The sequence below is a fragment of the Lytechinus variegatus genome, chromosome 1 (assembly GCF_018143015.1).
Source record: "Lytechinus variegatus isolate NC3 chromosome 1, Lvar_3.0, whole genome shotgun sequence".
In the NCBI taxonomy this organism is placed as follows: Eukaryota; Metazoa; Echinodermata; class Echinoidea; order Temnopleuroida; family Toxopneustidae; genus Lytechinus; species Lytechinus variegatus.
Window position 1 is genome coordinate 70,429,533 of NC_054740.1, and position 24,572 is coordinate 70,454,104.

Here is a 24,572-nt window from a genome sequence, read left to right on the forward strand (position 1 = left end):
TGACATCTCCTTTCAATTTTGAAAAGTTTACAAGCAATGTCTTTGATTTTTTTTAGCACAGAATGTAAGAAAATATTATAAAGAACAAATAATGATGATAAGCATTATTCAATCTATATTTTTGTGCTTATTTTCCTGAGAAGTGAGATAAAATATAAAAAAAAACAAGTGAGATAAACAACAAGTTCACAGCACATGCAGCAAGCCTACAAATACAAGGCTTCATTTTTCAGTGCCCGGACACCAAACCCCTCATTGATGTTCCACAGATCTATAACAAATTTTCCTGAAAATGAATCCCAAATTTTCTGAAATTTATAGACAATTCCTGGAATTTTCCATTTTGATTATTAATGAAAATCTGGCAATAATTAATACAGTGAGCCTAAATTTGGTCCAAGAAGTGACCAAATCAAGAAATTAAACATTATTTGTTCATCATATCCTCTTGAAAAATAGAAAAAAGATTACAAAATGACGAGCGCAGAAAATTTTGAGCTTCGACGACGGAGCCTATGTCTGGATCTGGAGGAAGATCTAATGTTAGATCTAAATCTTTGTAAAATATTACATGAATATTAAGTTGCTACTGTAAATTGTCATTTAATTGTAATCATGGGCAGATCCAGGATTTTCCAAAAGGGGAGGCACATTTTTGTGAGGAAAAGATTGACATGCAGGACTTAACTTTCAAAGGGGGGGATAGGGGCACACTTCTGCATTTCTACATTACAATTTTTAATTTTGCTTCTCAAGGGGCCCCCCTCATAATTTTGGGATTTACCTGAATTTCCTGGAATTTTTTTCATTCTGGAACCTTTCCTGGAAAAAGTAAAAATTTCTTGAATTTCGGGAAGAGTGGAAGCACCCCATCCACTTGCACCCTCCAACCACTCTTTCTGTCTTGAGTCTATGCAACATTCATGTACAATGAACACTCAAAAATTCAGATCCATCCAGTTATTTGTTTTCATTCTAGACTTAGAAATCTTTTTTTATTCACAAGAGTGCTAAAAAAACTTTTAATTTTGAGCATATTTTTGTGAGGCCCTCTGTGACTGATGTAGATCTTCATCTCCACAGACTCTCTTTTTAATCTGTTTTTAATTAGAAAAAAATTATAAATTTCAAGAATTCAATTTAGTTTTGTGCCAAGGCATTTTTTTTATGATGATGAATTCACTGTATAGTCAAAATTGACTGTTCCAAAATATCAAGTATTCATCCAGTCTAGATCAAGAGAAAATTGACACAGGTTACTAACTCCAGACAAGGTTATCACAACCTTGTGATAAAAGTGGTGTTAGCTTAGCACTGCATTTTTCTAAAGTGGTGTTAGACCACATGGATGTTTTTATATCACAACCGTGTAGTATTAGACAAGTGCCCCATCATACCACTAGTTGCATGTCCGGACAGGTTGGGTATCTAGACCAAAAATTTCTTTGACTAGGCCAAGTAATTTGAAATGGTTTGGAATTAAATCAATTCTTTGTAGTTTTTCAAAGAAACTTTAAAGGCCTAATTTAGCGTACCGGTACATGTACATGTAGACCTCTACTCTGTTGATATGTATGGTGTGCATTATGCGTGAGACTCAAGCATTTTTTACTCTTGTTCATCCCCTCAAATCTCTGTCTCATGCAACTATCACAGCCTATCCCCATATACATTGTACACAATGTCTGTGATCTCACTCAGATTCACAGAAAATCTCACGCATAGCTGGTCTTTGAACTTGGCATCTCTGGGTGTGATGAGTAATTACAAAAGCCAATGATAATACATGCTTAGTTGACAAGATATGGTAATCATTGATGCAACAAACTTATCTAAGTTAGATCTAAATGTAGATTTTTTTCTCAATTTGATTGTTGACAATAAAATAGGCCCTAATTGCTGCTGATTGATCTGTTTTGGATGAGAGGAACTACTGGATAAGCCTGTAAGCTGTGTAAGTATGATTGTTTGATTTCCATCATGATAGTAATAAGATGTGATTATATTACATACATGTAGGGCTACATTGTGCAATCAATCTTTCTTGTTTCCTTGAAATCTTCTCCTTTAAATCTTGCATCATGTATCGTTCCGCCTGTCTTCTGACCGCATTTTGTGCAATGTTGGATGAGTTCGACTCTCATGAAGTTCCAAATTTAAATTCAGAACTTTCATTGGTGGCAACAGCATAAAATGAGGGTCAATCTCTCACTCTCTACCTCTTGTTTCTTTTATTTCATATTTAGTGTACATGTAATGATAATATAGTTGGATCATGCGTTAATTTAGATAGTTGTAAAGAGATTGTTTTATTAAGCAAATACATTTTCATGCCAATATGAACTTTATATGGCATTGGATGGGTGAGGAAGTGTCATGGCCGCATTAGTCTGCAGGCACAGACCGAATGAAACTTGTTCTAAGTGTGGCTCCACGTAAAGACTAGCACATACAAAACTTGCTGTCTGAGCGAGGGCTTTCAGTACACAGGGCATGAGTAGGACGACAAGAACACTTGTCGAAACGTCAAGATTGGGTGGTCCTTTTCAGGACCAACATTTGCCCAAGAAAGATATGACCGTGAAACCTACTACACTATCTCAGATGATTTTTTCTACACTATAATCTATTCTTCTTCGCCATGGAAACTTCCAAAAGTTACAACATCTGAGATGGTGAAGAGATTGAAGATTTTTCATCTAGGCCCCTAGAAGATGTACAAAGTATTGGCAGTGCAGAAATGAAAGTAATATTTTTAAAAAAAAAAGGAAGCTACATGCAAACCAACTGGATTACTTAACTCATTTGTCCATGTACTGACACCATGAAAGCATTTAGGGTTATCACTGGTCAGTGATGTTCGAATATGCCTCGTGAGAATTGAACTCACCCAGTACACAACAAAGAGTTTATAGCCAAATTGGTACTAGGCTAGACAGAAATAACCATTTCTGGGGAATTATTTAACAATTTCTGACACTTTACTAAGTGAGAGAAGCCAACGCAAAACAACTAAATACAGATACTAATGCTTTTGGTCTAGTATTGTACTAGGCCTACTTGGGTATTTCACTTTCCTTAAGAATAGTTTTACATCACAGTGGCAACTATAAGGATAACCCTGGCCTGTATCATATATGAAAATAAAATAAAGCATGTTGATCTCGAGAGCACCGAGGTACATGTATGTAAGGCATTGAAGTGGTATAAAATCCAAAGAATACCATGAACACCATGAAATGAATAAGTATTTATTTACTTTCTTTTTTATGTTCTTTTGATCTAAACTGGATAAAGCACTTCATTATTTGGTACAGTCCTGGATGCAAATTCATTTATGCATTGGCCCCAAAATAAATTGAATTCTTGAAATTAATTTTGTTCTTATTAAAAAAAGGTTAGTGGAATTGAATATCTGCATTCTGCACAGCACTTATCTCACTTTCCATCAATTAATAGGCAATATATGTTTCATCTTCAAAATCTAAATTCACAAGTTTGATTCAAATTGTCAAATTTGATTTTAATATTAAATGAACATAATTCCCAATTAAGGATGCTAATGATCTTTCTCATAACATGTTTGCATAAATTTTTTGCCTGTACATTTTGCCATGTTTATTTTAACTCACTGCATGTTCTGATGTAGATCTAGATATATTGAACGTTAGATCTATTTGGTATTATTAATAGATCTAGTATAGTAATATTTTTGCTGTTCTTTTCTGCTAATAGGGCCACATTGAAACCACCAATTTGATGATATGTTCCGCCCTGTGGCCTATTTAAATATCAGAAATCAAAAATAAATAAATAATTAAGGTCCCACTCGTTCGTAGGATGAGTGTCAAACTCAAACTAAAATCTAAATAAAGACAAGCACAAGATATGCTCAAATCATTCAAGTTTTTGAGTGCTCTGGTAAAAAAAAATCAAATTCAGCTAAATTTATAACGGTGCAACATCTACAATAAGAATTTAGGATATGAAACTAGTATTTATGGCACCACATGACATACCCACTTGTTCTCTGCTACCACCCTGCCTGTGGGGAATCTACAGGTAGGACTATGGTATGCCAATGTTGTACAGAGCACACACTTTAAAAAATCATTAAAATATCACTTTTGTGACCAAAATTACTAATTTCCATACAGTTGCAATTTATTTTTCATTAGTAACTTGGGAATAATTTTTGTATTCACCAGAGCGCTCAAAAACTTGAATTTTGGGCATATTTTTAGGTACGCCCTCTATTGGTGGAAAGTAATATGGCAAGAAAATTTTCATTTTTTATCTCTATTTTTAATTAAGAAAAAATAGATTTAAAGAATCAAATTTAAATAAGAGCCAAGTTATATGAATAATAGGTGTAATGGAAACTGTCAGTGTAAAAAAATCAAGCATTTGCCCCAAAGAAAAAGAGAAAATAAGCCAAACATTGCCACCCTTATTTTGCCACACATGGAGATATAACTGAGAACAAGGTTATATTATAACCTTGTTCATTGAATGAGTGGACATACCGGTACATCTCACCTCTCGCTCTCCAAACGACCCGTGGGGGACCAGCGGAACCTTACATCCAGCCGCCCCGACAGTTCCGGGGCCAAATTAGTGCAGCGTCCTGCTCGCTACAGCACCAGTGAGCATTTACGGCGTGCGACGAACTCGGTTGCCATTTTTCAAATAAACGATATTTCACGTATTTTGTTATAAGATCGTACAAATTTGATAAATTTAGGTGGTCGCTAATATATTGATATGAATGTGCGGCGTTAAAATAAATTTCTAACGTCAATTTCCGATATATTTATAAAAAATGATTCAAAATTTTGCACGCATTTCCAATGGTAGCAGTCGACAAAAAGGCCCGGTTGGAACTATTCGAGATCCTTCAAATTTGACCTTTGACCCCTGTTTTCGCAACTAGCTAGCGCGCTACTTGAAATCACCCATATCGATCCTGCCTGAAGCCGATCGACACTGCATATACCGTACCGGTACGTATGCAATGTACTGAAGGCTGAACTATGCTGGTTAACTGGAAAAACTTAACAACATGGAACGTGATAACAGCTGTGAGATTTTGAGTGGTTTATGTTCTCGGCCACAAAGGAATGGTGTGATTAGTGTTCTTCTACTCACTTGTCATCGTAAATTTTGCCTTGAATTGCATGGTGCATCTTCGGTCAGACTCAAGTCGTGACAAGAGTCAGACTCACAGAGTGATGCCACTTTCATTCAGCCCCACACATGTAAGTCTGTGTTTGGAATTTAATGAGGGAGGGGGGGCGGGGGGAACATAATTTCCTAGAGAGTAAGAATAATTTACTAACATATGGACGCGTCCGTAATGTTGGCGAAGAACAGTGAGAAACAAGATGGCGGCTATAATATATCATAACCTTGTTCATTCATGAGTAGTCTTGAGAAGTTGAGGACTCCATGACGCGATGACGATGTCTTTAATACTTCATCATCATTTGGAGACTTGAATCCCTTTCCCTATAGCCTTAAGAGAACCAAGACAGTAAATACAGATGGATTCCCCTTGGAAATGGTCGTGATTTAATTTATCTCTACACATTCCTACACCTAATGTAATGCATAGGAAGGTTTAAAAAAACAGGAAAAAAAGGTGAAAAATAAAGGTTTCTTACCAGACCGATGTTTCGTAGACCCCTCGATCCACATGTAAAACCAATGTGAACAACGCAAATACAATGGCGTCGACCATTGAACCGCTTATGTATCACAAACTTCCGATACGCAATGCCTTTTAGAAGAACAATTTATAGATAAAAATATTTCACAAATATTAAAATTTCTTACGTAATTATTAATAATTGACATAGTACCGTACTGCTAATTATTTAAAGTAAGCACATACCGTAAGGGCGCTAGTATACACCCAACCCAAAAAGTGCCTCGCTGAGGTCAATGACCCATTCTTGACCGGCCTAGTTCCGTAACGCGTACTCTAAATTTGATGCGCATCGGCACACTTATGCCTGTAGCTTAGTTCTGTACGCAAACCGCCATTGCACATCGCACATACGAATAATTAAATAGAAGAAATCGAGTGAAATCTCACCTTTCAGGTACGCTGTGCGACGAAGTTGGTGTTTCCAGATTGGTGAGTAACTTATAAATATTCCATTTTTATGTCATTTTTTAGTCTAAAATGTTTTAAAACGCTTAGTCTCGCCCATCAAGGGGAGCACGGGTTCTGTGCGTCTAGACTAGTCGCCTTTCTTATCGATAATGGCCGTTTCGTTGTTGTTAGCACTGATCGAAAATGAACGTACACGGCGAGATGGCGCTCCTCTAGTATCCACCCAGCGTATGATTAAGCTTGGCAAAGGGCCAATGACAATGTAGGATATATGTATATTCTAGATCTAGTAATTGATTGATTTGGAAATGTATACCCAGTTGTTGTGTATCCGGACGGGTTGTGTGTCCGGACGATCAATTTTAGAATGTCATTTGGAAAAATTTTCAAGCGAAGTTTCATCAATTTTTAGTACAAAATGTTAGGAAATATTATAAAGAACAAAATAGATAATGATTACAAGTAATGAATTCATATTTTTAGCATAATCCACAGACAAAAAGAAGGCTTCAAAAAGATATAAAGTGTCCGGACACCCGACCCCCCATCCTACTTGTACTACAGTCATGATGATGATGATGATAATGATGATGACGATGATGGTGAATGATGATAATAATTTGGTGATGATGATGATGATGGTGAATGATGATGATGTGATGATGATGATGATGTTGATGATGATGATGATGATGAAAGAAGATGATGAATGATGGTGGTGGTGGATAATGATGAAAATAATTTGGTGATGATGATGGATAATGATAATATTTTGGTGATGATAATAATATGGTGATGATGATGATAATGACGATGATGGTGAATGATAATAATTTGGTCATGATGATGATGATGATGACGATGATGGTGAATGATGATAATAATTTGGTGATGATGATGATGACGATGATGGTGAATGATGATAATAATTTGGTGATGATGATGATGATGATGACGATGGTGAATGATTATGATGTGATAATAATGATGATGATGATGATGTTGATGATGATAGAAGATGATAGAAGATGATGAATGATGGTGGTGGTGGATAATGATGAAAATAATTTGGTGATGATGATGGATAATGATAATAATTTGGTGATGATATCAATATGGTGATGATGATGATAATGATAATGACGATGATAATGATGATGACGATGATGGTGAATGATGATAATAATTTGGTGATGATGATGATGGTGAATGATGATGATGTGATAATAATGATGATGATGATGATGAATGATGCTGGTGGTGGATAATGATGAAAATAATTTGGTGAAGATGATGGATAATTTTTTGGTGATGATAATAATATGGTGATGATGATGATAATGACGATGATGGTGAATGATAATAATTTGGTCATGATGATGATGATAATGATGATGACGATGATGGTGAATGATGATAATAATTTGGTGATGATGATGACGATGGTGAATGATGATGATGTGATAATAATGATGATGATGATGATGTTGATGATGATAGAAGATGATAGAAGATGATGAATGATGGTGGTGGTGGATAATGATGAAAATAATTTGGTGATGATGATGGATAATGATAATAATTTGGTGATGATATCAATATGGTGATGATGATGATAATGATAATGACGATGATAATGATGATGACGATGATGGTGAATGATGATAATAATTTGGTGATGATGATGATGGTGAATGATGATGATGTGATAATAATGATGATGATGATGATGAATGATGGTGGTGGTGGATAATGATGAAAATAATTTGGTGATGATGATGGATGATAATTTTTTGGTGATGATAATAATATGGTGATGATAATGATAATGACGATGATGGTGAATGATAATAATTTGGTCATGATGATGATGATAATGATGATGACGATGATGGTGAATGATGATAATAATTTGGTGATGATGATGATGATGACGATGGTGAATGATGATGATGTGATAATAATGATGATGATGATGATGTTGATGATGATAGAAGATGATAGAAGATGATGAATGATGGTGGTGGTGGATAATGATGAAAATAATTTGGTGATGATGATGGATAATGATAATAATTTGGTGATGATATCAATATGGTGATGATGATGATAATGATAATGACGATGATAATGATGATGACGATGATGGTGAATGATGATAATAATTTGGTGATGATGATGGTGAATGATGATGATGTGATAATAATGATGATGATGATGATGAATGATGGTGGTGGTGGATAATGATGAAAATAATTTGGTGATGATGATGGATGATAATTTTTTGGTGATGATAATAATATGGTGATGATAATGATAATGACGATGATGGTGAATGATTATAATTTGGTCATGATGATGATGATAATGATGATGACGATGATGGTGAATGATGATAATAATTTGGTGATGATGATGATGATGATGACGATGGTGAATGATGATGATGTGATAATAATGATGATGATGATGATGTTGATGATTATGATGATGTGATAATAATGATGATGATGATGATAGAAGATGATGAATGATGGTGGTGGTGGATAATGATGAAAATAATTATCCGATGATGATGATGGATTTGGTGATGATGGTGAAAATGATGACGATGAATGATGATAATAATTTGGTGATGATACTGATGGATAATATAATTTCATGAAGATGATAGTGATGATGATGATGACGATGATAAGTGACGATGATGATAGTGATGATGATGAACAAATTCTATTTCTCCCTTAGATCATGCCCCGTGCTCCTAAATGGAAACAGGACGACGTAGATGCGGCGTTACGAAGAGTACGGTACGGTGAGCTTTCGATAAGAAAGGCTTCACAGGAATATAGAATTCCCTACGAAACCCTGCGTGACAAAGTATCAGGGAGAGCTCCGACATCGGTTTCAAGATTCGGTCCACGACCATTCCTCACAGAGAAAGAGGAGGAGGAGATAGTACGATGGACGATCAAGATGGGGAGAATCGGTTTCGGACAAACCAGGGGAGACATTCAGTCTGTAAGTATGCAGGTTTTCTTCCTGATGCTGCGTTAAATGTTGAGTCCATCCTAGAAAAATGTTGATTTGTAACAACAGAGAACAATCAAACAAAAATATCGCTGAAAATATCATTATAATCGGATGTAAAATAAGGAGGTTATGATATTTGTAAGTTTCACTTATTTTTCACAAAACAGTTTTATGCACAACTCAGTGACATGCATGCAAATGAGAGAGTGGATGATGTCCATTACTCACTATTTTTTTTTTAATTATCATGTCAAATTACAGATTTGACAATTAGGACCAACTTGACTTAACCATAAAATGATAACACAATTGAACTAATTCTACATATTCAGGGATGAATAAAACTTTTTGTTTCACGTAAGAATGAGAAGAAAATGAAATTATTTCATATTTCATGCACATTACATAGTGAGTGACGTTGTCCATCCCCTCATTTGCATACCGACTGGACCAGGATGTCCATTTAACTGTTTTGTGACTTAAATTAAAGAAAAATTTTTAAATGTTTAAATCTTTTATTTTACATCCAATTTTGATGAAATTTGACTTTTCTCCTATTAACTTCGGGTTTGGGTGGACTTGTCATGTAGCTAACGTGATAAATCGATAAGAATAATGTAATTTTGGTGATGCTGCTTGAGGGCTGCTGCTTTTCTTACTGTTATTACAACAACAATAATAATGATAGTAATAATAGAAATAATATGAATGGTAATGATAATAATAACACCAATGATACTTATAGTAATAATGGAATTTAATTTTTGACAATTATATTTGTTATATAGATTATAATGCTATTAACACAGCTAATAATGCAATAAATTAAAATAAAGACATATCAAGTAATGAAGAATAATAATTGTATAACACTAAAAATTAATCTTTGGCTCTTACATGTAACTGTTAAATAAGAAAAGGAAATATTCATCATAACACCATGATCTTTCAAGAAAATTGCAGAAAGGTATTTAATTCACTCAAATAAAGATGGAGAATAAAATGAAAGTCGTTGCTTTTCTTGCTGTTCAGGTCGTGAAGAAAATGCTTCACAAAGATGGCAGGGCAAACCCGTTTGTAGAAAACAAACCTGGGAAGCGTTGGTGGAGCAGTTTTCGTGCAAGGCACCCTCAATTGGTTTTCCGGAAGCCACAACCAATTGGAAAGGAGCGTACAGCAGTTACGAAGAATCGAATAGACAAGTATGTCTTCACAAATATATAATTCTGTTAAAATAGGTTCAATACAGACTGAGTATTCTTTTTGAAATAACATGTTGCCATTATACCCTTCTTTCCTTTTTCTTCTTCCTTCTAGTTTTCTTGTTCCTATTATTTTCTTATTCTTCTCCTTTTTTCCTTTTTTCTTCTTTTTCTCCTGTTTCTTCTACTTCTTCTAGGAAAGAGACAGTTTCCATTATGATATTTTGCCCAAGATTTTCATGGCATAATCCTAGTTGTTGTGTGTTTAGACTATTGATTTTTAAACAGCCATTTGGAAAAAGTAACCCCAGCTAAGTTTCATTCATTTTTGGTACAAAATTAAATGGATGACAATAAAATATTGAACAAAATACTGAAATAATATTTTGTGTGTGTGTGTTAATCAAAATACAAAAATAAGACTTCAAAATATTAAAATGTCTGGACACCCAATCCCCATCATACATGCAAGTCATTAATCAAATACATTTATGAGTGAAGGTGTTCCCCAATCCCCATACGTTTGTCTTTCTCCCTCATTCACAGATGGTTCAAAGAATTAGAAGAGTTCTTGGAAGAAAACAATGCAAGAAGCATTCTTGATGAACCAAATCGACTCTTTAATGCCGACGAATCAGGATTCCCGCTTGGTGGGAGAGCATCGGATCGGGTCTTGGCATTAAAAGGCGAGAGAGTCATCCAACAATTTAAGAATGCTGAAAAGGGACAGGTAACTGTGCTTGTCACTGCATGCGCGAGTGGTAGCTTTTTGCCACCAATGATTGTTTTACCGGGGCGACACGGTGACGGATCTGCATACCAAGGAGCGCCAAGGGGTGCTTTCTTTGCTAGGACCAAAAACGGCTGGATGGATAGCAAAGCCTTTTATGGTTTCATTGCCAATCTTTTCCAGCCGTATTTGGTCCAGATGAAAGTACCCCTTCCAGTGCTCCTGCTCGTCGATGGCCTTTCAGCACATCAAACGCTGGAGGTAGCGAAGCATTGTGAGGCGAATCGGATTCTTTTGTACCGATTCCCTCCCAATGCTACGCACATCCTCCAGCCGTGCGATGTGTCTGTGTTCAGATCATTAAAGGCATCGTGGAATCGAGCGGAGGAGCTGTTCCGTTACCAAAACCCCGGTGACTATGTTACAAGAGTGACGTTTTCGCGCGTGTTCGCCGGCGCGTGGAAGGACCTCCTGGGGAAGCCAGAAATTGCCTCTTCTGGTTTTCGGGCAGCAGGGATCTACCCGTTCACGAAATTGTTTCGTGAAGACCTAATACGTCCAGCAGACTTGTATAGTTTTGTAGATAAGATTCCTCACGAAGGAGAGACACCATCGTCTAGGAATAGTGCGTTTATTCCGTTGGACGATGACATGAGGTCATCTCAACCCGATGAACCTGATGATGATGCACCATCTTCGTCATCAGCTCATCGGGAACATGGAGTCAGCTGCACCGTGGATACTTCGAGTATCCATGGTGATGCTCCATGTGGAGAGAGGCCTCTAAACGAGGCATTCATCTCGCCATCGCTAGATGAATGCCTCGTTTATCCCGAGATTGAAGTCTCAAATCAAAGAAGAAGAAAAAGGCAACTGCCTGAGGCAATAAGTGGAGAGGCATTTATAAGATTTGCCGAAGAACAAGCGAGAGAGAAAAGAGCGGAGGAAGAGAGGAAAAAACAGAGAAGAGAGGAACGGGAACAGAAGAGAGTGGAAAAAGAGAGAAAGAAGGAAGTTGAAAAGGAGAAGAGGCAAAAAAGACAGCAAGAACTTGAGCAGAGGAAACTAGAACGGGAGAGGAGAGTAAAAGAGAAGTTACAGCGGATGAAAGAAGTGAGTGAGAGGAAAGCGAAAGAGAAGAAAGAAAGAGAGGCAGAGATTGAGAGAAAGAAGGGCGGTAAGAGGAGAGAGAAGAGTGCGAGGGTGGATGATGATGACGATGATGTGTATGTATGCCCTGAATGTTTGATGATGAATGATGACGAGTGGATCGGATGTGATTACTGTATGGCGTGGGTACATCACAAGTGCTCTGCTCTTTGTGATGTACCAATTGTAGATGTAAATAAGTATATGTTTAAGTGCAATTTCTGTTAAATTTGATAAGTTTAAGTTATGTCAAAAAGTGCAATTTCTCTTACATGAGCAAGTGTGATGGTGACTAAACTCTGAATATATAATGTAAACTCCGCAATCTAATGTAGTGTAAAATGTAAACTATTCTGTAGCTCTATCTCTAAACCATTCTCTAATCTAGTCTCCTATCTCTATATCTGCAATGTATTCTGGTCAAGACTCTTTACAAAACTCTTGTCAACCTTGAACTATCTTGAGCAAAAAATAATTATTCTTAATTGGAAGAAGTTGACCTTTTAGGGAGAAGATGACATAAAATTATAGTGAATAAGAAACGAATTTATGTGTATGCGTCAGAAGTTTTGCTGGAAGATGAATGAGTAATACTTTCTTAAGAAAGTTGGAGTTGATATACATATAGTTTCATGTTATTCTTCTTGTAGAAGATTTGATTAAGTATTGATTATGTGTTATTAAATATGTATTGGTTTGTTATTGAATATATTGAATATGTGAGATATAATCACATAACAATATTCATCCGTCATGCATTGTTTCTGCTAGAACGCGTAGATTCCTGCTGCTCGGTTGGCATAGCGCAGTCACCTGTCCCTTTTCTCTTTTTGGCTTTTTGTTTTCCGAAATGTATTTAAGGGGAGTATATGATTTAATATGTTGGTCTTCTACATCTATGTCAATATTTGTAAACATTTACATTTTATGTAATTGTTAAATGTGATTATTCTTTTAAAAAAAGGCTTCTACCGTGATGTACATATTATTTTGCTTGTCGTTTGAATTCTTTGATGTTTATGACGTTTGTTGATAGAGAGTGACATGAAAGTAAACTTTTGGGAGCATGAGGAGGAAAACACATAAATAGGCCTATATAATGAAGATTTTATGACATTTATAATAAAAACCATATCAAAGAGCAAAAGAGGTGAAATGTTTAATGAAGGGGGATGTAGGAGATGGAGCAGGAGAAAAAAAATAGAGAAAAACCAGAAGAAAAATATGGTATATCAATGACAATGGGAAAGGGAATTGACATTAAAAGGAAGAATGATGATTAATGAGACAAAAGTGATATGTGAAAAGAGAATGAGAGTTAAAAGTAAAGTTTTACAAAATTAAACAGCATTTTTAGTAGAAACAAAAAAAAAGTAAAAGGGGTATTTTTATATCACACAGAAATATATATCACTCATATCATATAGCATCTTCCGGAGATAAAGTACCCTATTTGGTTTGGGATTATCATCAACACTTTTTTTTTGGGGGGGGTAGATGTTTATAAGTTGGTGTTCATGGTTATATTTCCCAGAAATAATCACAATGACAATATTACGTCTGTTTATTGTCATGGAACTTCTATCTGTGCATAAGGGAAGTCAATTATCCCACTATAAGATATGGGAATAGCGCCATCTATCAGTGGGTGTATACTAGTGACGTCTGGGTGGAAACTAGTGTTGAAAATGACCTGCGCATAATTCGATCTCTGGCGCGTATCGGCGAAAATTTTTTCAAGCGAGCTCTGGTATCAAGAAGCACAGTATTTCCTCTTCAAAGTATGATAGGAAAGTGAGAGAGGTAAATTCAATTTTCTTGATTGTCTGAGCAAGTTTCCGAAATTGGGTGGATACTAGCGCCCTTACGGTATTATATTTTATTATTTTCAGGTCAACGTTAAAGTTTACATGCAAGACTCTCTTATGACACCTATCTCCACAACCGTAAGTCGCTTTTCAACCAAACTTGGATGGTAGATGGACTTGGGGAACCTGCATGTTATGCTGCAGTCTGAGGTCATATGGTTAGGTCAAAGGTCATTTTTAGGTCAACGTTAAAGTTTACATGCAAGATTCTTATGACACCAAACTCCACAACCGTAAGTTACTTTTCAACAAAACTTGGATGGTAGATGTACTTAGGCGACCTGCATGTTATGCTGCACTCGGAGGTCACATGGTAAGGTCAAAGGTCATTTTCAGGTCAACATTAAAGTTTACGTGCAAGGCTCTTATGACAAGTGTTATTCCATCCCAGTCATTTCACAATGAAGTTTCGATATAATTCTCTTGCGTGCCCTCGCAAATCACGATATTTCTGGTTATTTTTTCATAAGTGGGCGAGACACAAAATTGCTTTTGCCTTGTTAAGTATAAAATTCAACCAATTATGATTTTGTTTTTAACAGGAGCTGAGAGAAACAATGAAATCGAACGGCATGACCAATTATGATTTTTTGTTGTTAACAGGAGCTGAGAAGAACAATGAAATCGAACAGCATGACAGACACGCAAATAAGTGAAATTTTCAGTACTGTGCATGGGGATGCTCTTGAAATCTTAAACAACGAAGCACTTAGTAACCAAAAATGCAGCGGGAGAAGATACAAAAAAGAACTCCCATTACATGCTCCATCCACTATCTGTCCCCCTGATGCTACCAACATTTAAGAACAAGTTTGTCACTACCCTCGCAATGCACGATAAGGAAACTTCTGAGTACCATAAACGGGAAACCTGGCTTCACCACAGAATCAATCAAAGCTATGAAGTAAATCAAGAGAGCAGCAGTTTGGACGTTTCAGAATTTTTGACGCGATGAACATAAGATCACAAATGAGCTTCAACATGCTAAAGGATAAAAACATTGGGTTCACAGATGTTGGGAAAGGTCAAGCCCAACCAGAAGGAGATAAGGAGCTAGCAACATAGGCCCTTGGCATAATGTGTGTCGCAATGATGAAGCTGACAATAGGGTATTTTCTATTCAAACGACTCACTTCTACCGTTCATTGTGCCCTCATCAAGGAATGCCTACGTCTGTTGAATGACCAAGGCATTAGAATATTAGCACTTATATGTGATGGTGCCTCAACAAATAAATCTACGCAAACAATGCTGGGTGCCAAGCTCAACGCACCACACAACATTGACGGCAGATTCCGAAATCCTGCGAATGGTGACACCATTTTCTTTCATGATGTATGCCACAATATCAAGCTATTGAGGAATCTCCTGGCAGACAGAGAGACACTATTCGTCAACGGAACAAAGAAGGTAAATAAAATGCCGTTTCAATGCTTCTATTTCATTGGAAGGATATTTTTAAGCAACCTTCTTGTATGAATTTTTGTCTAAACAATGTGAACTTTTCCATAAAGCAGGATCAAAAGCTTGCAAATTAAAAGTATTTCCATTTTCAGAGCTATCAAATTGAAAAGTCACAGGATGACTAAAATCTTTATTAAAGTAAATCAAAATGTTACAAATAGTAAAACAAAACAGTAATCTAACATGCATTTAAATACTAAGGCCACTGCTTTCACCTTGATTAAAATTTAAAACATCAGATCTTTCAGAGCTTCAAAATATTAATGTTATCTAAATTTCAATATTAATAGGAGGACGAGGGGGAAGAAGAAGCAGTGAAAGGACTGCATGGCTGCACTCATCAGAATCTGAAATTTGATGGTGAGTTATGATTTTAGATAGTAAGCAAATAATCACTGTTTGTGATGGTGATGGGCAAACTATCACGAGGCAAGCTGGATGTAGCTATCTTTCTGAAGCAAATGCTTTATTTTCCACATAAAAAACTGCTATAAATGAAGAAACCGATGTAAATAAGACTATTATGCTTATTTTGATGCTAGCGCATATGTAAAGTGTGCACAGGCATCAGAGATCTTGGTCCAGCAATATTTATTGTGACCTCACAAAGGAACTTTACCGTAACAGCAAAACAATCCAGGGGCAATGCACTTTTTTGCGCAAAGTTTTATTGCGTGTATGTACTGCACGCAACCATCTAGATCTAGCGCAATTATCACTGCGGGTAATGGAGAACGATGGACCAAGAAAATCAAGGGGCAAAATTTGCTCATACTCAAACTAATTCATAATGCGTTATGAATCTATGAGCTGAAAAAGATCAGCGATACAAAATAGGTCCATCATTGCGAGTGATGATTGATGGGGAAACTACCGTCCCTGGATCACATGTCCGACTTCTGACCAATCCTTTAGCAAGATTCTTAGTATGTGGAATATAATTGCATTTAAATGCAACTCTTTCTGCAACGGGCCCCAGGTGTGATATGGCATCGGATGCCAATCAGAAATATTTAGTGGTGGAAAGTTTCAAGTGGCACTAACCACCATTGCGACAACAACGAATCTAACCGTATGCTTTGTATCTATGATCATCTCACTAGGGAACAAGAGAAGAAAAAAGGTGAAAAGAAGATAAGAGAGATGTGCCAGATGTGCATCTGATGATAGGTATCGTTAATCGTTATATGCTTCAGAAGAAATAGGAGGACGAGGAGGCAGAACAAGCAGTGCAAGGACCACTTGGCTCCATCCATTATCAGAATCTGAAATTTGATGGTGAGTTATGATTTCAGATAGTAAAGCAAATAATCACCTTTGGCGGAGGTCACTTTTGAGGCAAGCTAGATGTAGCTATCTTTTGGAAGGGAAGTGATAGTATGCCTTGTCACCTAAAATCAAGAGGTGATTATATGCTTTATATTCCACATCAGGGGAGCGTTTCATGAAATGACGTTATCCGACAAGTCCTGTTTTATCCGACTGCTACCATAGTAACAGTGCTTCTAACCCAATCAGAATGATGTCAGATCTGACAACTTGTTGGATGAAAATGTTGATGAAACGCTCCCCTGGAACCACAATGAATAATAGAAGCCGATATTCATACTTTTCTACAAGAAGTTTGATTTGATTAAATAATAAACAAGGTTTTCTTTTTGGGAAAAAAAGAATCGCTGCTTGTTTTAATGCAAGTGCATATGTAAACTGCGCACGAGCATCTAGATCCTGCTAAAGCAAGAAAATTGTGACCTCGCAAAGGAATTGTACTGTCACAACAAAACAATCGAGGGGCAATGCGCTTTTATTTTGAGTAAAATTTTACCACTAGCGCATATGTACACTGTGTGTGCGATTGTCACTGCATGTGATGGAGAATGATGGAACAAAAAAAAAATCAAGTGGCAATGACCCCTTTATTTTGCGCATACTTAGTAATTTTTATATTGCGATATTACCCTATGGAATGAAGTCATCAGCGAAACAGAAAAATTCCATCACTGGAAGTGATGATCGATGGCTAATCTACCCTTTATCAGTCAGTGACTGATTTCTGACTAGTCCTACAGCAAGATTCTTAGTGTACAGATTATGAATAATAATAATTTATTACTCCACAATCCTATGTAAAATTCACGTTTTATCATTGATGAAAGCACTTAATACTCTTCATTTTTGTGCTTTTTATCTTTAGCCATTATAACAAGGGAGAGAATGCTAGAAGAGGGACAGAGTTTGACTTTCCTGTTATCTTTTTGAACATTAATGACCTGTCGACTGATCAACGGAGGCTACACGATGGTGAAGGCCGTGAAGGCACTGGTTGAATGTAAGTCAAGAGCATGTATCTTTAATCTGGTTACAATCCATGCTACCTACACTGCAGCCAACAGGCTTGATTACCCAGCATTAATTGTAATTCTTGGGGCACAAAATTTTTATATGATTAATTATTGTCACCATAAATTGATTTTCTGGTAATCATTTTTATTCTATGATAAAGCTGATACCCCATTCTTACATCATACTACAGGATTTTTGGAGGGAAACCTTTTAAAGAATGGAGCAGTTTAAAACTCTTTGATGTCTGTAATATTTCAGATTCATGAGTTTTTTTATATGACAATTTGATTTGGTAAATTTTTGTTGTAAATTCAAATGCAAAGCTGAAATGTGACATCACACAACTCATCAGGATAATTTTTGGGAAAATATTTTTTTCCTTTGGAATTAGTTTTCTGGACATAACATTGCCATTGCATCTAAATCGGGTATTAAACGTTTGTAGCAAATATTTCTTTGTGTACAGTGAAAGAAGAAGGGTCATTTGTGAAGCATAGCCAAGTCACATCACTGGTACCCACTCCTATTATGGATAACAGATATCATATCTACTTCCAATCTGGGGCACATTTCATAAAAGGACTTGCAACTGTTGTAACTTTGCCATTATGGCACCTACCATGGTAATCTTGATTATGATGGGCTGCTGAGCCCTGTTACCATGGTAGTTGGCAAAGTTACAATAGTTGCAAGTCCTTTACAAAACAGGGCCCTGATGTGGGAGTAGAATAATGACATGTCTGGAAAGAGTTTTTCTGACACTCGTCAAGTCAGTCTGCATTTTCCTAACAATGTATATATAACAAACTAAAAAGGGAAGGGAAAAAATGACTGTTATGCAAACTTTAATGTATTTCCTATGTACCGTTGTCACAGTGCAATTAGTGTTTTGAACAGGAAATGTTTTAGAATGATATTTTGTTATTTCACTTTTCACTTGCAGTAATGTCACCTAGTGTACAACGGCATTGGTGTTAATAATCTACCAAGTTTGAATGAGTGGCAGTCTACCCTAGACGAGGACATGACACCAATCTTTATTTTTTGTCTACACACAGTGTCTGATGTTAACCATCTACCAAGTTTAAACGACAGTGAAGGTCTACCAGAGACAAGGACATGACACCATTCTTTAATCTTCATCTACACAAGAATGTCTGGTGTATTGGTATTTTTTGTGAAGTATGATAGAAAAAAAAGTATACATTTGGCACATACTCTTCATCTTATTTTAATAATCTTTCCTATACTATTATCACAAGATGTTAGATAATTTGATGAATAATTGACCTCTTATAATATAGACATTCCTGAATAACCTTAAAGATTTCAATTATAATTGAAATACCACCAGAGTAATTGATTTGGAATCCTGAACAAAATTAATACTTCCTGTAAATACCCTAATATTTCTGTTAAATGTAAGTTCTCAGTGGTACTAATATTTGCAGTCATTCGTTACTTCCAATCAAGATCATTCTTGCATGCATTGGGACCCAATCAGAATAGTTGTTTTATATTTTCAATCCATTACTGAGGTATATTTTCTAGGTTTTCAGGATTTCTATTTGATTTGGGAGGATTTGTCATGTTAATCACACTGAGTGACCCAAATGTCTCTTCAAACTTCATGTCAATTTATTTATAAAAACATTTTTTATATCAAATATGTGACTTGCATATCTGCGCATTAACTCATGAACCCATTTAGTTCTGTATTTTGTAATAATTTTTTTTTTTATAGACCCAAAGGGCAGGTCCAAGCTATAATTTTTTTCTTAACCTTATATAGCCATGAATTCAAAGACAAAGAAATTCATTAGAAATTTTGAAAAACTGCCACTCTTTAATGTACATTTTTTTAACAATGCTAACAAGTGTTTAAAGACCAAAATTTAGTAGTTTTTGAGCTTTATTTATAGCTAAACAGCCAAATTCTGATTTTATCAATTAATGTACATTTTTTAACAATGCTAACAAGTGTTTAAAGACCAAAATTTAGTAGTTTTTGAGCTTTATTTATAGCTAAACAGCCAAATTCTGATTTTATCAATTAATTGAAATTTTGGAGATTGCATGGCGGGTGATGTGCGTGATGATTTTTTACTCGACCGCCAAATCTCTGTACCCATCTCCATGCAATGTTGAAATAGCCCACGCTATGTATGGTTAAGTTTGGAAATAATTTGTAAGTATTGTGAAGCTCATGCTTCATTAGAATTAAGGTGGTTTGGTAATTAGGCCATGGAGATATTTGTAGAGTTAACTCGTTCTCAACTTCCATCTTGATGATTTATGACTTGTGTTTAGGCTGAAAAAATGGTTATGTTGCCTTCATAGCCCTAAATCCAAAGCTGAATTCGTCGGTTAGTCGGTTTTCTGCATAAAAAAAATCTTGAATTGTGTATGTAGTCAAACATTGAATTCAAATTTGAAGAAATTCTTCACCCAAATCTGACATTTTCTCACAAAAAATCTTTGCTTTTCAATATGATTTTGGTCCGATTTTAAAAAAGAATAGCGACCCTGTTTTTTTTTTATGATCGGTTGGATGAGGGCAACACAACGATTTTTGTGTTGATTATTCTGTAAAAGTGGACCCAAAGGTTTTCCAGAGTTTTTCCTTCTGAGTTTTATCTCTGGTTTTTTACCCTGGATCTACTTGTCGTAGAATTTTCAACACCACCCCCCCATGTAATAAAAAATACTTAGTTTTCTATGAATATTTAAATATGGTAATATTTTTTGTAAAATCTTGTCAATTTCTACTCAAAAGTTTTTATTTAGATATTTTGAATGCACAGAATACCATGTATTTGGTATTTGTTTAGTCCTGTCAGCAACAATATTGATTACAAGCTAATTCAAATAATTGAACTATATGAGAGACCATCTTTAATTTTGGTTCATGTATGTATATTTGATAGAGGATGATCTGATTAGATTTTAGGGTCAAGGTCACAGAGGTCTTTATCTTTTTTAATTTTTTTTAGAAGTTCGGTATGTAATATACTCTAGATCTGGCAATAACAGAGGCATACATAACTTTTGATTGTTTGCCATCAAGATTTCATCAGTTTTATCCATAGTCCCATCAATATAATGATGCCAGTCATGTGTTTCTTTTTTAATCAAGGAAAAAACTTCTACATTATTTAGTATTCGAAAAGTGCTTTTTTGTCATCAGATCATTTTAAATCATGAAAAGCTTGTGACCTTTCATGTCATAACAATTCTAGGGAGTGTTTCACATAACGTTAAAATTGACTAAAAGTCATGCTTAAGTGTTACTGGTAATGCACACATGATATTTGATCCAAAGTCTCATTGATTTTTCACCGTAGAGCAAATCCTCTGAGCATGATCCAATGAATACAGTGATCCGCTATTTTCCGAATATACCTGGGAAATTTTTGGTAAGTTTTGGTCACTCTTAAAAACTTGAATTGATGAAACACCCCTCTGATTCGTATCTTATGTTAGATGAACCTGTATGTCAGATAGCTTGGACCTGCCCTATAGAGTATGGTTGTCTTTACTTTACAGTATACTTGCTTTGTATTAATGATTTGATGTTTTTTTTCTTTGAAAAAATGTAAGACCAGCAGCGCAGAAAATTCATTCAAGTTGGAGTACCATAGCAGTTGACCTTCTTGATTGCTGGGGTAGGCCCTGGACTTCACAAACATGGCTTCCTGTCTGGTTTGAGCTGGGATCATCCTGCCAGAATCACACAATAGGTGACATCACTACCAAGAGATCTATTTTTTAGTGTGCAGAGGAGGGCACCGGACACTGCTGTGCATGGTATACAACATCCGTAATGTAAGTGCTTTATTGGTAATTTTAATGATATTCTGTGTAGCTTAGAGTATGCAAGACAATGCAATAGGTTTTCCAGCAATTATTACACTCGAGGGTTCACATAAAACTATGATAACAATTTTCCTGAAGGATATTTTGATAAATATTTTGGGACTGATATAACTCTCTGTACTATCTGCTCTAGACCTGATGGTCTGTTAAATCCATCTTATCTTTCACTCTGTAGCAACATGATATGTGCCATGACTGATACAAACTGGGATAGGGCCGTATGAATAATTTTGCAGTGAATTTACTCCCTTTTTCTGTACGTGTTACTATTTTGGGCATGCTAATTTGAGTTATTCCCCATTCACCATAAAATTCATGTTTGTGACGTTTGCTGAGTGTGTATCCATCATGAAATTACAGAAATGCGCAGAGATTTAGCGTCCTGCATTTTAAGGATCATGTGATTGTAGGTAGATTCTCGATATCGGTACGTCTGCCAAAAAGCATTGTACCTACTTAAGATCCAGATTTATAAAATTTTAACCTATTTTTATGAGGATTGTGTTCTTCAATGTTTTTTCCACAATTTAAAAACAAAATGATCCTTCAACCACAAAGAAACATGTTAGTCTGGAATCTAGTTTCAGAAGTGCAATGTCAAATGTTCTATCTTGCTGGCAGTTGTCATTTACTTTGCATGCTTTTATACAAGAGCATTGCCATTGTTGTGTTTCAAGTTGACCCTTCTGGATATTTATTATGGGAATGTTGCACGTTTGTCAAATTTCATCAATGGAGCATTTCAGCCAAGATGGCTTTGGGGCTTGGTGACAAGAACCAGTTTTCTCTCAAAATTGACCCATATAAACATTAATGTCTGCAGAAGAAAGGAATTCTTTGCCTATGTTTGACAAGAGAGCTGCTGACTTCTGGAAATTGTTTCCTTTGCTTGTAAATGAGAGATACTTGTATTTGGTGTTAGGAAATAACCTTAACCCTAACTTATCTTGGAGGGGGAGGGTGCCCCCCCACCACCTCAACATTTTTGTTTATAAATCCACCACACAAAATACTTTGATTGCACCCTTTGCTGACTTTTTACTTTCAAGCCTCGTGGCACTTTTTCAACCAAATTTGTGACGCCTGCGTTCACAGTTTAGAAATTATGCAACATTACATCGGACCAAAAATTGCTTAAAAACGTAATTTCATGTACAAAGTCAGTACATAATGTGTTTTCAGCTAGAATACATAAACGGGTGATTGTTTTTACTTTCATTGACAGCAGCCATTCAATTTGATGCTGCCTATGGCCAAAATGTCACAGTCAAATTCTGTCTAAAGAACAAAAACAAAGAAATGGGTAAGGAATTTAGAAAACAATAAAATACATAAGAAATCGAGCTTGGTACCAGATTTTTTTTTTTGTTAAACATTGTTATGATTACTATAAAGAATATTTTCACCAAATATATAACCATCTAGGACCTTTCTGTAGTGAATTGGAGCAAAAAGTATGCTATTAATAATAAATTAACATGAATAATTAATATAAAATACATGAGTTTAGTGCAATTTACCTATGCAACCACATCAAACACGTCATTAAATTTGTGTCGCGAACCGTGGCCGAGATCTTTTGGGGCCATAATCAGGCCCCACAGGAATTTAAGCTTTAAAAATAGCCCAGGTGTAAGTTAGGGTTAAGTACTGTCTTACCAAGAAGAATGGATTTCTTTTCAGCTTACAAGTGATATCTTGAAAGTGGCACATCAAGTGGACATTCAAATACTGATAAATTGCAGTATGAGGCTTCGATGACCCTGTTTTACTCATGTATGGTGCAATATGGCTGGTTTGGACAACATCTTGAAGTCTTTTCCTCAGGAAACATTTAAAGTCTTATCCTGTGTGAACCAAAACTGCAGATGATCTCTTAGCTGGAATTGTGTAAGGGTTTGCTATGTCCGTGAAGGCGATTGATGGAACTTGATATACCTGATTAGGTTGTAGTCGGGGATTCAATCATTTGAGTCATAAAGGATGTTGACGTGGCCTACGAAGTGAGTCCTGACCGTGATGATGTATGAAAGAGGCTTGTAATTCCATCACCCACAAGGAGGCAGAGCGAAACAACTCTAGGAGACTTGATCATAGTGATCAATTAAAGAGCTAGCTTGTTATACTTTGAATAGCCTCGGCAGCATCCCCACATCTGGCAAGGAATAAAGGGAAATCTAGCCTATTAGTAAACCAGCTTTCAAAGTTTCTGATTAAAGATAGTGAAATGTGATGACTTTCTCTGGTAGCTTATACCTACTATTCATTACCTTTGAGCTAAATGTATAACTTTCTACATCCAGTCTGGACCGGGGCCTTGGGAACAATTTTGTTTTTACCGGGGGTGCTGATGTTAATTTGACAAGCAAAAAAAAAGGGTTTCACTAGAAAATGAGGGTCGTTTTGATCCAAAGAAATTTGATAAGCAAAAAAATTTTAAAAATTCACACCTTCCAGAATTTCAGGGGGTGCTGCCTATGGAGAATAATACATGCAGCACTCCATGTAAAATCTTGGGGTGCTTCGGAAAGGACCCCTGCACCCCGGGCCAAGATCTGGACTAAATTTTGGTAATCTTATTCGGTTTGGTCACTGAAATTCAACATTGCCTCTCTGGTAGATTGCTCCAACTCTCAGTACTCTTTGGCTAAAGAAATGGTTTCCTACATCCAGTCTGGATTGAGTTTTAGACATTTTATTGGATGCTGTTGCTGATATTTGACATAACTTCTGTGGTCGATTTTTCCAACCCCTTGGTAAAAGAAATGTTTTCCTACTTCCAGTCTCAA

General features: G+C 36.0%; 2 protein-coding genes across 5 annotated transcripts; both read left to right on the forward strand.

The window, feature by feature from the left end:
- The first annotated feature begins 5,064 nt into the window (after positions 1–5,064).
- LOC121421590 lies at positions 5,065–23,741 on the forward strand. Of its 4 annotated transcripts, XR_005971007.1 has the most exons (7): positions 5,065–5,258; positions 14,704–15,510; positions 16,668–16,842; positions 17,759–17,893; positions 18,851–19,089; positions 21,508–21,732; positions 23,467–23,741. XR_005971007.1 is itself a non-coding variant. In XM_041616346.1 (4 exons), exons 2-4 carry the CDS (start codon positions 15,178–15,180, stop codon positions 16,700–16,702), a joined length of 438 nt encoding a protein of 145 aa, XP_041472280.1. In that variant the 5' UTR covers positions 5,065–5,258; positions 14,704–15,177; the 3' UTR covers positions 16,703–16,743. The 4 variants fall into 4 exon arrangements, 1 of the variants encoding a protein (XP_041472280.1); XR_005971006.1 differs by having other exon boundaries at positions 21,508–23,741; XR_005971008.1 differs by having other exon boundaries at positions 18,966–19,089; positions 21,508–23,741.
- On the forward strand, positions 8,818–13,351 carry LOC121421580. Its single transcript, XM_041616334.1, has 3 exons — positions 8,818–9,139; positions 10,184–10,353; positions 10,900–13,351. The coding sequence occupies exons 1-3, from the start codon at positions 8,870–8,872 to the stop codon at positions 12,458–12,460; spliced, it is 2,001 nt and encodes a 666-aa protein (XP_041472268.1). The 5' UTR covers positions 8,818–8,869; the 3' UTR covers positions 12,461–13,351.
- Positions 23,742–24,572: the final 831 nt, after the last annotated feature.

Excerpts from the sequence above, each read along its gene's own strand:
- LOC121421580 (XM_041616334.1), top strand. The coding sequence starts at position 8,870 with ATGCCCCGTGCTCCTAAATGGAAACAGGACGACGTAGATGCGGCGTTA. Across the intron at positions 9,140-10,183 it reads CCAGGGGAGACATTCAGTCT|GTCGTGAAGAAAATGCTTCA; the intron begins GTAAGTATGCAG and ends CTTGCTGTTCAG. Across the intron at positions 10,354-10,899 it reads ACGAAGAATCGAATAGACAA|ATGGTTCAAAGAATTAGAAG; the intron begins GTATGTCTTCAC and ends CCTCATTCACAG.
- LOC121421590 (XM_041616346.1), top strand. The coding sequence starts at position 15,178 with ATGTGTGTCGCAATGATGAAGCTGACAATAGGGTATTTTCTATTCAAA. Across the intron at positions 15,511-15,854 it reads TCGTCAACGGAACAAAGAAG|GAGGACGAGGGGGAAGAAGA; the intron begins GTAAATAAAATG and ends CAATATTAATAG. Across the intron at positions 15,925-16,667 it reads TCAGAATCTGAAATTTGATG|GGAACAAGAGAAGAAAAAAG; the intron begins GTGAGTTATGAT and ends TCATCTCACTAG.